This window comes from Enhydra lutris, unplaced genomic scaffold (assembly GCF_002288905.1).
Source record: "Enhydra lutris kenyoni isolate GAN:26980312 unplaced genomic scaffold, ASM228890v2 scaffoldscaffold44, whole genome shotgun sequence".
NCBI classification, from domain to species: Eukaryota; Metazoa; Chordata; class Mammalia; order Carnivora; family Mustelidae; genus Enhydra; species Enhydra lutris.
The window spans coordinates 6,935,066-6,949,128 of NW_019154128.1; the positions used below are offsets into that span (position 1 = coordinate 6,935,066).

Genomic DNA, 14,063 nt, shown 5'->3' on the forward strand with positions numbered 1-14,063 from the left:
TAAGAGTCATCATTCCCCTTGTTTTGAACTTCTGATAGTTCAAAGTCAGCCCTCATGGACCCTTTCCATATCCTGTTCTCCAGTGGCTCCAGCGTGCCCTTTTATTTTATTCAAGTATAAATAACATCCAGTGTTATTATTTTCAGGTATACAACATATTGATTCAACAATTCTATACATTACTTGGTGTTAACCATCATTCAATGTCGTCATCCTTTATCACATACAATGTTATTACAAAATTATTGTCCATACTGCCTATGCTATAATTTTCATCCCCATGATTTATTTATTTTATTATAATAACTGGAAGATATACTTCTTAATCTCCTTTATGTATTTTACTCTCCCCTGCCTCCCTTCTGGCAACCACCAATTGGTTCTCTGTATTTTAAAGAGTCTGCATTTGCTTGTTGGTTTATTCATTTATTTTTTAGATTCCACATATAAGCAAAATTATATGGTATTTGTCTTTCTCTTTCTGACTTATTTCACTTAACATAATACACTTTAGGTCCATCCATGTTGTCCCAAATGGCAAGATCTTACTCTTTTTTGTGGTTGAGTAATATTTTATTGTGTGTGTATATATATATATATCCACAACTGTCTTCATCCATTCATCTATCAATGGATAGATGGCCATTGTAAATAACACTGCAGTCAACATAGGGATGCATGTATCTTTTCAAATTAGTGTTTTTGTTTCCTTTGGATAAATACGCAGAAGTGAAATTACTGAATCGTATGGTCTATTTGTAATTTTTTGAGGAACCTCCATAGAGTTTTCTGCAGTGGCTGCATCAATTTACTTTCCCACCCACGGTGCCCTTTAACTGAATTTTGAGAATGAGAATCCTTAAATTAAGTAGAACATTTCTCTGAGGGCATGGAGAAAATGCCTCCTCTCCAGTTAGGGTCTATTTCTCAAAGCAACGGTCTGGTTTTAACTTAATGTTGTTAACCACAATGTCAAGAGGAAATGGCTCAAATGGTAGAAGCAAGCATTCTTTGAAAACATGGATGTCAAATTTACCTCAAAGTACAAGTGTTAATGTATACCGACCTTGAATTTGGTGGTTGTTATAGAAACTCCATCTTACATTTCACTACTTCAACACAGAAGGTGTGATACATGTGTAAGTGTTGGTGTTAGTTTTAATTGACATCCGAAAGGATGGCAAGTCAAAACCAATTTCATTTATTTTCCTGTTTCAGGGATGTGATATACATAAAACAAAGGACACAGATCCCACAGTCTGTACTCATCATGTCTCCGATAGACATCCATGTTGCTGCATGAAGCAGTGATTTGTGCTTTCCTCATAGGTAGTACATCCAGTAGTGTTCATATTTGACAATTTATCCATTCCATGGGTGTTGAACATATGGGTTATTTCTAGGTTTTGGTCACACTTAAAAAAACTCAAACACTTCTATAAACACCTGTGCTTGTGTTGTGATAGACACACTCACCATTTCTTTGAGGGAGGACCTATCATTTGCAGAAACCTAACCTGGCTTTTAGATTCTCCAGGGGTAGATGGCTGGAGATGAAAGTTCATGCTCCCCTAGCAGCTAACAGCTTCTGCTACCTAATCTTCAGCTTCACACTGTAGGCTTTGTAGATTAGAAATGGTTTTTGGTTGAAAAAAAAAATGAATGGAGTTCAAAGTGTATGGACTGTCCAGAGCAGGTCCTCCCATTCCTACATGAACAGAGAGTAAGAATCCAACAGGGTCAACAACCTGGATCCTGTGGAAGGATGGGTGCATTTGGAAATGTCTAGAGTTTGGACAACACATGGGATATTGTCATTCAACTTCTAATAGGTTAAATCAATCCTCATGTGGAATATTGTCATATTTGTCCAGAGTCAACCCTTTATGAAAGGTGCTCTTCAGACACCTAAAAGGACAAAGAGCTGGGACCTTAGTAGCCTTATAGAATGGGCTATGTGACTATTTTTGTACCTGAAACGTGTCATCGTAACTTGGGAGCAAGGTTTTTTGTGCATGTCTATGGAACAAGGTACCCACAGTGCACGCTTTCTTGCCTCTTGCTTTTTCACTCTGCAGTTTGTAACAGATTAGTCATCTGGCATCAAGAGGAGCACATCTACCTCCTTCCCTTTACATCTGGGTAGTATTGCATTATCTGGATCTCAACAAAAATGGACCCACTTAAGTAAATTTGGGACTGGAATTATTTGAAAGTGTCAATAACTTAAATTCCCTATCTCTTCAGCAATAATTCTCAAAGTAGGGGATATGGGCTCATGTGTTACCCCCTCCTAGATAACAGAATAAGGCAAATCAGTATTTGTGTTCCCACCTGGTCCTCCAAAGCATAAGGAGAACCGTGCTAATCAGTCATGAATCTCTTCTCCAAAGAATCCTGATGAACCCACAGAATCCTTCTCGATAAAAGTCTCCAAGCCATCACTGCTAATCAGTTTTAACTTGTACCTGCCACCTGATATAAATCCTACTTGCTTTTCCCAGTCTATGCAGTCTTTCTTATGTACTCTTTCTAACTGGAATATTTACCACTCACTGTCTTCACTACCTAAATAATGAGATGAATCTTGGCCTTCATGTTGGAAGAAAAAGAATGTGTGTAAAACTTTCTAAAAGTCAATAATAAAGATGGCTGTGAACTCTTCAGTTTTAAATAACATAAAGCAGATTTTCATCTCAGACCGATGTAATTTGTTTCCAGATACAATCCTGCTCTCTCTGCATAAACTCAGAGAACTAAATCTTTTCCTTTTCATTAAACCCATAGGATTCTTTACTTTATTTCATTCCTATGAACCTTTTGTTCTCTATGCCCGGGACATCAAAGGGTTGACAAGTTTCACAGTAAAATCTAAAACCACTAATTTTAATAAATTCAGCATCCTCAATAGCCACCTCCACATACAGAAGTGAAACCTTGATATTCCCTCTAGACTACCCATTAAGTACGCTTGTGAATGATGACGCTTACTTACCTGAGGTGCCTGTAAACATGAACACCAGAAATGTCAAGAGTAGCTCTATACGGTGCATCTTGAGGATTCTGCTTCTAGTGGTTTCTCTGGAAAACAGAATAAGACAGGTTCAGCCAAAATTTGCAAACAAACATACACCTGTCTCATGAAGGAGATTTTTAAAAATCTAGCACACAGACTTTTTAAAAATCAGTGAAGTAAGTTTTCATACCTCTTTATAGACTCACCAAGTATCCTCAGAACTTTCAGCCACATAGAATTCATAAAATTTCAAGGTAATGAACTTCAGCATCCAGAAAAAATTCCTATGTGTGCAATTTTCTAATATAAGTGAGTCTGCTGTATTTTGAGCCTGGTCTACTAAAACTTACCTCGAAGGTCAAAGGTGAGAACAAAAATATTTCCAGAAAATCTACTGCTCTATGAATAGACGGTCTGCGGTATACTGAGATATGTATGGCAGGTCTGCCCATGTACAGATGTGTGTGTCTGTGTGTGTGTCCTTTTTTCTCTCATCATACCAAAATGCTCATCATAATCTTCATCTGTGGCTTGAATCTTTTTTAACAATTTTATTTATTTATTTATTTGTCAGAGAGACAGAGAAGGAGAGCACAAGCAGGCAGAGTGGCGGGCAGAGGCAGAGAGAGAAGTGGGCTCCCTGCTGAGCAAGGAGCCCAATGCAGTACCCCATCCCAGGATCCTGGGATCATGACCTAAGCCATAGGCAGCGGCTTAACCGACTGAGCCACCCAGGTGTCACTTGTGGCTTCGATTTTTAAATATCCAACTCCCTTCTTCAGAACTAAGTTCTTTATAAGTTAGGAACTGAGTCTATTTTGTTCATTACTGTATCACCAGAGTCCAGAACAATGCCTAGCACAGAATAAGCATTAATACTTGTTACACAGGAATAGGTGTATGGGTGTGTGTTTATTTGAGGGAAATGGAGAAACAAAACAGGAGTTTCCTACACTCCAAATGCCTAATCTCCATGAACTCAAATATGTGTTGAATTTCAATCCTACTCAATCCATCTTTTATCCTATGAATTACAGATTTAGAGAGGAAGGGGGCATTGGGTCTCTGACACTAGTGTGAATATTGCATAAACAATCCCATGATCCTTGCGTAGCACACACCAAACTCCACCGGGTGGACAGAAGAGCTTGCTTCCTGGGGCACACAAACCTGGGTCGGCATTCCAGCTTGAGCCTTGACCACTGGTGTAACCTTAGACAAGTTACTTAAAGTCTCAGATCTTATCTACTCATTACCAAAATGGAGATGAGTAAGAAGGCCTATCACCAAAATTATTGGTCCTATCTTCTCATTACCAAATGTAATAAAACATACCTTATCTGCTCATTACCAAAATGGAGATGAGGAAGAAGGCCTATCATCAAAATTATTGAGTCATTAGATGAGCTAAGTAACAAAAAGCTTTCTGGATGCATGGTAACCTCTCAGTCCCAAATAATTCTGTTACCAACTGCCACTCACCTCCCATATTTAAAAAAGAAGGAGCAGGAGGAGGAGGAGGGGGATGGGGGGAAGACTGTTAATGCCCAATTCCTGAATGAAGTTTAGTGGCTAAGTTTAGTGGCTAAGGCTATTCATTCAATCTTAATGAATAACAAAGCATCTGCTGTAATTTCCAAGAAATAACAATCAATAAAGTAAAGACAAAGAGTTAAATACATATGGAAAGCACAAACTGTTCAAAACCAAATTAGATCTCTATGGTTCTATGGTTTGAAATCAACCCCCCACACCCACATACATATACACATTTATTATTAACTATCCATTCTCTTACCTCAGATAGAAAGAAAAGTATTGTTTCCTCCGGTTAAGGTTGACACAGTCTTGTAAATGGCACTGCTGTTTTCTTCTTGGTTTGGGTTTCTGTTAATTTTTAAGGTCTGCTGAGAGATAAAGTTTCTATGAAATAATTCAGTATTCCGATGAGTTACCTCTGAGTTTCAATATGAAACATGTTATGATCCCAAATTAGCTGATATTGGCACTGTTCTGTGTGTGTAGATACATAAATTTTAATGTACTTATTATAGATTTAAAAGATCAAGATATTAAATAATAGAACTCATTTCCAAAAGAAAAGCTGTTCTAAGAAATGTCATAGATATCCTAGTATTAATAAGACATACATAGAATATAAATATTAAATTTCTTGCATGAAGGAATTTGGGGGGGTTTGGTGTTATGTTTTACATTGATTTTTTTTTTTGCCTTTCCATAATTTTTAAATTTTTTTCTTTCTTTTCTTTCTCTCTCTTTCTTTTTAAAAAATTGTTTTTGATTTCTAAAGTAGTATAATGCCCAATATAGGACATTATAAAATGAAGATTGAAAAGAAGAAAATGATCTCAATATGCATAATACTTTAACATGCTTCCTTGTACTTTTTCTGCATGATTTTCAAATAATTAAGATGTTAAAAAATGTTCATATCCTGCATTTTCTACTTAATCAATGATCACTTTGCTGTGTCACAAAAATCTCTTTGTTAATATCATTCTTAATCGCTACATATATCCCTCAGTATGTGTCTATTATAATTTATAAGATATATTTTATTACAAAATAATCCCTATGACTACCTTTTTGTGTTAGGCGGTATAGATGAGGTTTGGGAGCACAGTCTCTGGCACCAGACTGGCTGGATTTGAATCCTCATCCTATTCTTTCCCAGCTGAACTAACTTTGGACCAATCACTTATCCTCCCTGCTCTTCAGTTTCTTTATCCAGGAAAGAGAATAACAATACCTCCTCCCGGAAGTGATGTGAAGGTTTCATGAATTACTACCGCAAAGTATCCACGTGTCATAAATATCACTTCAATGTTAGTTACTTATCTACCTTTTTAATTATTTTCTTGGTGTTATGACAATGGCAATACAATTTATAGGATAGAGAATACATTTTAAACATGATAAACACCTACTACCAAACTGCATTCCAGAAATGTAATAATTCATACTCCTCAGTTGTAGAAGATAATATACATCTACCACACCCATATAAGCATTGGGCGTTCTCATTCTTTAAATGTACTTCACTCTTCAAATTGGTAATGATGTCTCATGGTTTTCTTAAACCTGCATTTCTGCTGATATAAATATGGGAGAATATTAAGCATATAGTTTTTAGCTATTTTATTCCTTTGTGTATGAACTATTTTTTTTATGCCTTTGGTCCAGTTCTTAGATGTTTTAGTGTTTTGTTTTGTTTTGTTTTAATTTGTTGAGTTTACTTTCAAATTCTTCCTTTTCTGTTTTCACATCTGGGAGACTTTACATTTACAAAGTCAAGCCCACCATGTTTTCCTTTGTGACTTTTCCATTACTTTTCCATTGTTGAACATTCCTTTCCCCTCAGTTGTCAGATGCATACTCAAGGTATACTTTCTTCATTTTTATGGCTTAGGGATTTTTTTGGTTTTTGTTTTTTTACATTAGAACTGTTTTACCCATTAACAATTTTCTTGTTTGGTATGAAGCTAGGTCTAACTCAACTTGTTTTTCTCAAAGAGCTACTAATTCCTTCTCTATAATTAATTAAAGAGTCCTGCCATTCCTTTACAGTGTGCTGACAGTATAAGTTAATCACGTACGGGTTGTCTGCAAGCGCTCTATGGAGATCTAACAGCATGACCGCTTGGGAGCAAATACGTGCACTATGCATGCGTGTGTGTGTAAACACATGTGCGTGCCCACTCATGTGCGCACACACCACTCTCTCCTCTTCCTCTGCGCTTTGTTTTTCCATTCATAGCACTTGTCCCCAACTGACATACTTTATGTTTGTTTATTATTTGCTAAATTGATGAATGCATTCAATTCATCAAGTATAAACAGTTTGGTGTCTTAGGTGATCATTTGATCCTCTGTGACATCTGCCTAATCTTACCTTTGAAATACTTCTAATATTATGACATCTCAGAAAATACGTTGTAACAACTGATATGAAGGCTAGGGCACTCATCGCCCCCTGGAACTTAAATAACAATAACCACCACCACCACCACCACCACCACAACACGTTGGTCCCCAGCCAGACAGCTGAGGTACAGTCTAAGCATCCTGCCTGCTAAAAATCCTCCAGGTGATTCTAATATGCAACCATGGTAGACACTAATCTAGGGGACTTATTTGTATACCTAAAAGTAAATTTAATATATCAGAAGTATATATATATATTTTTTTTAAGATTTTATTTATTTATTTGACAGAGATGACAAGCAGGCAGAGAGGCAGGCAGAGAGAGAGAGGGGAGAAGCAGGCTCCCTGCTGAGCAGAGAGCCCGATGCGGGGCTCGATCCCAGGACCCTGGGATCATGACCTGAGCCGAAGGCAGAGGCTTTAACCCACTGAGCCACCCAGGCGCCCCCAGAAGTATATATTTTTAACAATAAGTTACTATTTAAGACACATTGAGTATACACACACACACACACACACACACACACACACACACACTTAGTATTTTTAAAACTATATTGATGTATATACATATCTGCATGTATACATATATATACACAGCCCCTACATATGATGGCTCCACTTAGGTTTTTTTGATTGTGTGATGGTGCAAAAGAGATACACATTCAGTGGAAACCATACTTGGATTTTGAATTTGGATTTTTTTCCCCAGGCTAGTGATATGTTCTATGATCCCCATCAGCTGCAACTCCTAGTCCCCGTGGGGATCATGAGGGTGAACAAGAGATGGAAGTGTTCTGAGCACCTTCAAGGTAAGCTGGGCTAAGTGTGTTGTTCAGGAGGTTAGATGTATTAAATGCATGTTCCAGTGACAGGCTATTTCCAGCTTCGGCGGGGTTTTTCAGAACTACCATCAGAAGTGGAGGAAGATCTGTACACATAACGGCACTCGTTCTTAACCGATCTTGTTTTTAGAAGCCCTGCCCCGAGGCTGGGGCGCCTCTTGCCTCTTCCCTGGCGGGCTGGCGGCAGAGGGCAGTGGGAAGAGGGTGCGGCTGGCAGCGGGGCGCGGCTCCTTACCTTCAAAGCCGAGTTCCGCGAGGCCGCGGCGGGGGCGGCCGTCCCTCCTGCACTCTGGTCGCGACCGCGGAGGCAGGGGTTCCAGAAGCAGGTGAGAAACCGGTGCGCTGCCTCCCTAGCACTGGGACTGGGAAACAGGAAAGGAACGAGAGGAACCGCAAGTGTGATTAAAGATGTAAGGCAACTAGAGAAGGTTGGGGAAAGAAAGAAAGAAAAGAAAGAAAGAAAAAAAAAAAAAAGGAACAGAGAGTAAGAGGAAAGAAAAGGCGTCTGGCAGCCGCGGAGGCTGTAGGTGGGACGCAGATCCGTGTCCGCAGTGCTAGGTGGGGCGCTGTTCTGTCCCGCGGAGTGTCCCGGGTCTGGGATGCTCCAATCAGAGATGCTCCTCGTCGGGGATTCCTCCCAGTGAGGGTCGGGGGCGGGAATCCTCCCAGTTCGTGGTGTTCCTAGGTGGGGGCGTGGGGTACGCCCGGTTCCGGATGCTTTGGCTCTGGGGTGCACCTGGTCTGGGGCGCCCCTCGCAGCGTGCCGGGTATATGGACTCCTCCACTGGGCGCCCCGCCTCTGAGTTCCGGGAGCCTCTTGATCGCGGGCGCTACTGCACGAAGCAGGAAAATCCCACACCTCGCCCTTGCGCCGAGACCGGCTGTGGTCCCAGCAGCGGGTGGCGAGTTTCGGGAGCTCGCGGGCGGTGGGCGGTGTCCATGGGACCTGTAGAGCCCCGGGACGCTCGGTGCTGCTCCTTGCGCACCCTACAGGTCGCCGAGAGATTTGCACCAGAGTCAGGCTGGGGAAGAAACAGCCTGCACTGGGCAGAGGGGCACCACCTGTGGTTAAGGGGAAGGAGGACAAGGAAGAGGCCCCCAAACACAGGAATGCTCCCTGGGGTCATCCAAAGTGAGGAGGAGGCCATTCTCTGAGGCACTCAAGTCTCAGATCTGTGCTGAGGACTTCTGTTTAGGCCTGGGGGGCGGGGGGGGGTAATCTCTTTTAGGAAGTCAAAGAGAGGGAGCAGAAGTGTTCAATTGAGATTTTTTAACTGTTTAGAAGAAAAGGAGGCAAAAAGAGAACATGTGTTTCAAAGTTTTTAGATTGGTCTGTAGTAGGATCTTTCCATCAAAACCGAAGAATGGCTGACAATGAGAGGGTTTAATCAGACAGTGATTTTCATCCCTTTTCTTCAGTCAAAATAGTTCATCACAAAATAAAAGAGAAAGATCATACAATTATCCCAATAAATGCAATAAGAACAAGCATCTGTCAAAATTCAACAGCTTTTCCTTCATTAACAACACTTGGAATACTGAAAACCAAAAGGAACATTCCTAATCTGATAAAGTGGAGAACAAGATAAGGATTGTCTTTTTGTGAAAAGTAAAGAATTAAAAATAGAAGGCATACGGATTGTAAAGGAAAAGATAAGACTACTCTTTCTGATAGACGGCATAATTTTATGTAGCTCGCCCTTTGAAATTTACTAAAGAGCTGCTGGAAGTCATAAATGAGTTTAGCAAGATCGTGGAATAAAAATTCAATATACAAAAATCAATTATCATTCTATATGCTGGTAATGGAAATTTGAAAAATGAAATTTGTTAAAAATACCATTTACAATACCATAAAAAATCAAATATCAAAGTATAAATCTCGTAAAATGTGTACAAAATGTCTACCATGAAATCAACAAAATACTGCTAAGAGACATGAAAGACATAAAAATAGAGGGATATGCCATATTTATGGATTAGAAGATTCATTGTTAAGATATTTATTCTGCACAAATTGTGGAGTTCATAGAGTCTATACATTTTTAGACTCTATAGGTTATAGAGTCTGTATATTTCATGCAATCCAAATCCCGGGAGGAATTTTCAAAGGAATTGAGAAACTGGTTTTAAAATATACATGAAAATGCAAATGATCTGGAACAGTCAGAACAATGTTGGACATAAAGAACAAAGTCAGAGAACTTACCCTGACTTGAAGACTTACAATAAGGAACTACTAATCTTGACAGTGTGATATTTGCATGAGCATATAAATGAAAAATAATAGAAAGTAGAATAATAGACCCACACATATACAGCCTAATGATTTTTGACCAGAGCACCATGTCAGTTCAATAGAGAAAGAAAAGTCTTCCACAATTGTTGCTGAAACAATTGGGCATCTCTATAGGAAAAAAAAAAAAAGAACATTGACCCTTACCTCATTCTGTATGCGAACATCAACTCACAGTGGACCATAGACTTAAATAGAGAAGCTGGAAACTGGAATATTTCATAAAGATACATGAAGAAATATCTCCAGACCTCGAGGTTAAACCAAACAAACAAATAAAACAACACTTAGCTAAGACACAGAAAACACTAACCATATAAGAAAAATTGACCAATTGTGGGGCACCTGGATGGCTCAGTCATTAGGCATCTGCCTTCAGCTCAGGTCATGATCCCGGGGTCCTGGGATCGAGCCCCATATCAGGCTTCCTGCTCAGTGCGAAGCCTGCTTCTCCCTCTCCCACTTCCCTTGCTTGTATTCCCTCTCTTGCTGTCCCTTTCTCTGTCAAAGAAATAAATAAAATCTTTTAAAAAAATGACCAATTGAATGTTACCAAATTAAAAATGTCTGCTAATCAATGATACCATTAAAAAAATGAAGAGGAAAGAAGATAAACCTGGGAAAATTGTCACCTTATACCTATCTGAAAAGGAATTCATATCCAGAATATATAAAAAATTTTCACACATCAACAACATGAAGAAAAGCAACGCAATCTTTAAATGTATAGAAGATTCTACTTTCACTGAGTGATACATGAATCTTCTGGTGAATAAGAGCATGAAAAAGTTCAACATCATTAATCGTCAGACCACTGCAAATTAAAACCACAATAAGATTCTTTTAACACCTCCTGAAATAACTAAAATTCAAAGTAACCTGACAGTACCAATCATCAGTGAGGAGGTAGAACAAGAACGGTCTCATACTTAACTGGAGGAAACGTAAAATGGTACAATTAGTTTGTCAGTTTGACAGTTTTCTACAAGAGACCACTCCCTGGTATTGAGCCAAGAGAAGTAAGAACACATGTCCCCAAGAATGTCCACAGTCTCCATAGTCACGAGAGGTACCACGTGAAACAACCCATACGTCCATCACCAAGGGAGAGGTGAAACTGTGTCCAGCCACACAACGGAATACAACTCAGTAACACAGAGGAAAGAAGTATGGACACATGCGAACCATGGATACATCTCCAAAATTTTACATTGTGTGGAAGCAGGGAGTCCCAGAGCTGTCCATCTGACTTTATTGATAGAAATTTCAAGATCTGACAAAACTAATCCATGGAGATAGAAATTGGAACATTGTTTGCCTCCGAGGAAGGAGAGGGATTGACTGGAAAATGGCTGGATGGAACTTCCCTGGGAGGTGATAGAAATACTTCTTTTTTAAAAGAGTTATTATTTATCCCTCTATTTGAGAGAGAGAGAGAAAGAAAGGATACAAGTCGGGGCAGGGGTAGGGGGGGAGAATCTCAAGCAGACTCCCCACTGACTGAGGAGCCTGACATTGGGGCCTGATCTCATGACCCAGGAGATCATGACCTAAGCCAAAATCTAGACTCAGACGCTTAACTGACTGAGCCACCCAGGTGCCCCTGATGGAAATATTTCTACCTGATTTGAGATGGCAACTACACAGGTATGTGTGATTGTCAAGACTCATCAAAATTAACAATCTGCATTTTATCACATGGAAATTTGATCTGAGAAAGGGCAATTCCTTGTGTTTTTATAATTCACCAGAATTTTTACTAGGATCCTATAGTAGACACCCCACTGGTTTTGGCTGAATTCATTTCATTCACATTACCTTGTGTGGTAGGCGAAGCATCTGTTATTGTCGCCGCACAGAGGAAGAAACTAGGAGAGGTTGGTGGTGTGCTGGCCTGAGAAGCCAGACTTCTGGCAGTTCCGCAGCTGCTCTGTGAGCATGCGCTTGGAATCAGCCGCTTGGAGTTGAGGAAGCCCTCAGAGCTCTTCTCCTCCATCCTCCCATGATTTAGTTGCAGAAACTGAAGCTCGAGTGACTTGGGAGGTGGTGTGTAGGTTTGGGAAAAAAGAGCTCAGCAACGTCAGAGTTTGCCCTGGGGCCAGTCCTCTCTGGGTTCTGTGAAGTCTTTCCCTCATCCCTCTGGGTTTCCTCAATGGATTCAAACCCCATAAGGTTAATAAGGAGCATGCCTGATTACCCTGTGTACGCCTCCACAGCCTTTCTTCTCCCTGCCCCTGTCAAAGAGATACTCAGCACACGTTCAGAAAAATGTAAGTGATAAATTACAAAGCAGCTTACAATATAGATGGTTAAAATACATTCAAAAATAAAATAATAAAAAAACAAGGAAGAGATTATTATAACTTGCTTGTTATATCCTATGTACTTGCTGTAGAAAGAGCCCAAGTTGGGCTCTGTGTGTCCAAGTAGCTAACTGAAGAGGAAAATAAAATCAGTTGTAAAATTATTTATGTCCACATATCAAAAACAGTTCTGTCAGTCTTGGTCAGTGGGGAAGCAGGATTAAAGGCACATCTCTTCCTGATGATATTACTCATAGTCACAAAGCCGGCTGATAGCAGAGGATGGCTTGTTGATTCCATATTAAGTGATGTTAACCAATCAACTAGACGGCATCCTTCCCACAGACTAGTTGTTTTAGCAGTTCCGTAAAATCAAATATCACCATATAAAAGCACAATAACTAACCAGAGTAGGGCAGCCAGATTTAGCAAATAAAAACACAAGAGTCCCAGCTAAATGTGAAGTTCAGATTAATTTCAGATGAAATTTCATTCTTTGAATTCAACTAATGTCTTGTGTTTTATCTGGCAACCTTAATCCGGGGAGTATAGATTCAGGTTATATGGTATATAAAGGGATGGGTAACTACAGGTCCTTTAGGCAATCTTCCAGAAATACAATTTCTTTTCAGGCATTGAATGACAGTTCAAAATTACACTCCCTGTCGAGGGGCTGGCGTGCAGTTTTCTTTTGCAGTTAAGCCCCAAATCAGAGGGGCAAGGGTGGCTCAGTTGGTTAAGTGTCTGCCTTCTATTCAGGTCATGATTCCAGGGTCCTGGGATTGAGCCCCGCATCAGGCTCCCTGCTCAGCTGGGAGCCTGTTTCTCCCTCTCCCTCTGCCTTGTGCTCTCTCTCTCTTTTTCTCTCTCTTTGTCAAATAAATAAATAAAATCTCCCCAATATACACTTTTTAAAGAAGCTCAGTTAGGGGGGCGCCTGGGTGGCTTAGTTGTTAGGCGGCTGCCTTCGGCTCAGGTCATGATCCTAGGGTTCTGAGATCGAAAATCACTTCTGGCTCCCTGCTTGGTGGGAAGCCTGCTTCTCCCTCTGCCACTCCCCCTGCTTGTGTGCTCTGTCTCTCTCTCACTGTCTTTCTCTTTGTCAAATAAATAAAATATTTTTTAAAAAATAAATCTGTTTCTTTATTAAAAAAAAAAAAAAGAAAAAGCTCAGCTAAGGGTAGGATCTCCATCCACTTGTAAAATCTGAGCTCTCACAAGACTCCCAGCCTGAGAAGACACTGCTGGCACTGAGGGCATGTGAACTCCTTTAGGGAATTAATGGCAGTGGTATTGACTGTGCACCTTACCTTCCCTTTTGCTAAATGGTTCTGCCAAAATGCCCTACAGATTTCATAGAAATGTTGCAACAAACCAATTTCTTAAATTAAAAAGAAATCATAATTGGGAAATATAAGATATACTGACATGGCCATTGAAGAATTACTTATTATTATGGCCGTTTTCATTCAACACAACTCAAATATACAACAATAAATAATGAGGTACATCAACTGTGGCACAACCATGAAATAGAATTCTATGAATATTTAAAATATTAAAATTTAAGTGACATGTCAAAATTTTTTTCTCATGATGTAAAATAGGAAAAAATATAAAAACTACACACTGTATGAGCTCACTACATAAATGGTATG

At 39.7% G+C, this 14,063-nt stretch overlaps 1 protein-coding gene across 2 annotated transcripts in view; it reads right to left on the minus strand.

Moving 5' to 3' along the window:
• Positions 1-11,934, minus strand: part of LOC111155909 (interleukin 18 receptor 1) — a 36,546-nt gene extending 24,612 nt beyond the window's left edge. Inside the window, exons 1-4 of one of the 2 annotated variants that reach the window (XM_022516374.1) lie at positions 11,921-11,934; positions 8,042-8,225; positions 4,815-4,923; positions 2,996-3,081 (exon numbers count right to left, since the gene is read on the minus strand). In XM_022516374.1, coding sequence (XP_022372082.1) covers positions 2,996-3,053 — 58 coding nt within the window. In that variant the 5' untranslated portion in view covers positions 3,054-3,081; positions 4,815-4,923; positions 8,042-8,225; positions 11,921-11,934. Of the gene's footprint in view, positions 1-2,995; positions 3,082-4,814; positions 4,924-8,041; positions 8,754-11,920 lie in introns of those variants that run through there. The other variant, XM_022516373.1, reaches the window with a different exon arrangement.
• Positions 11,935-14,063: the final 2,129 nt, after the last annotated feature.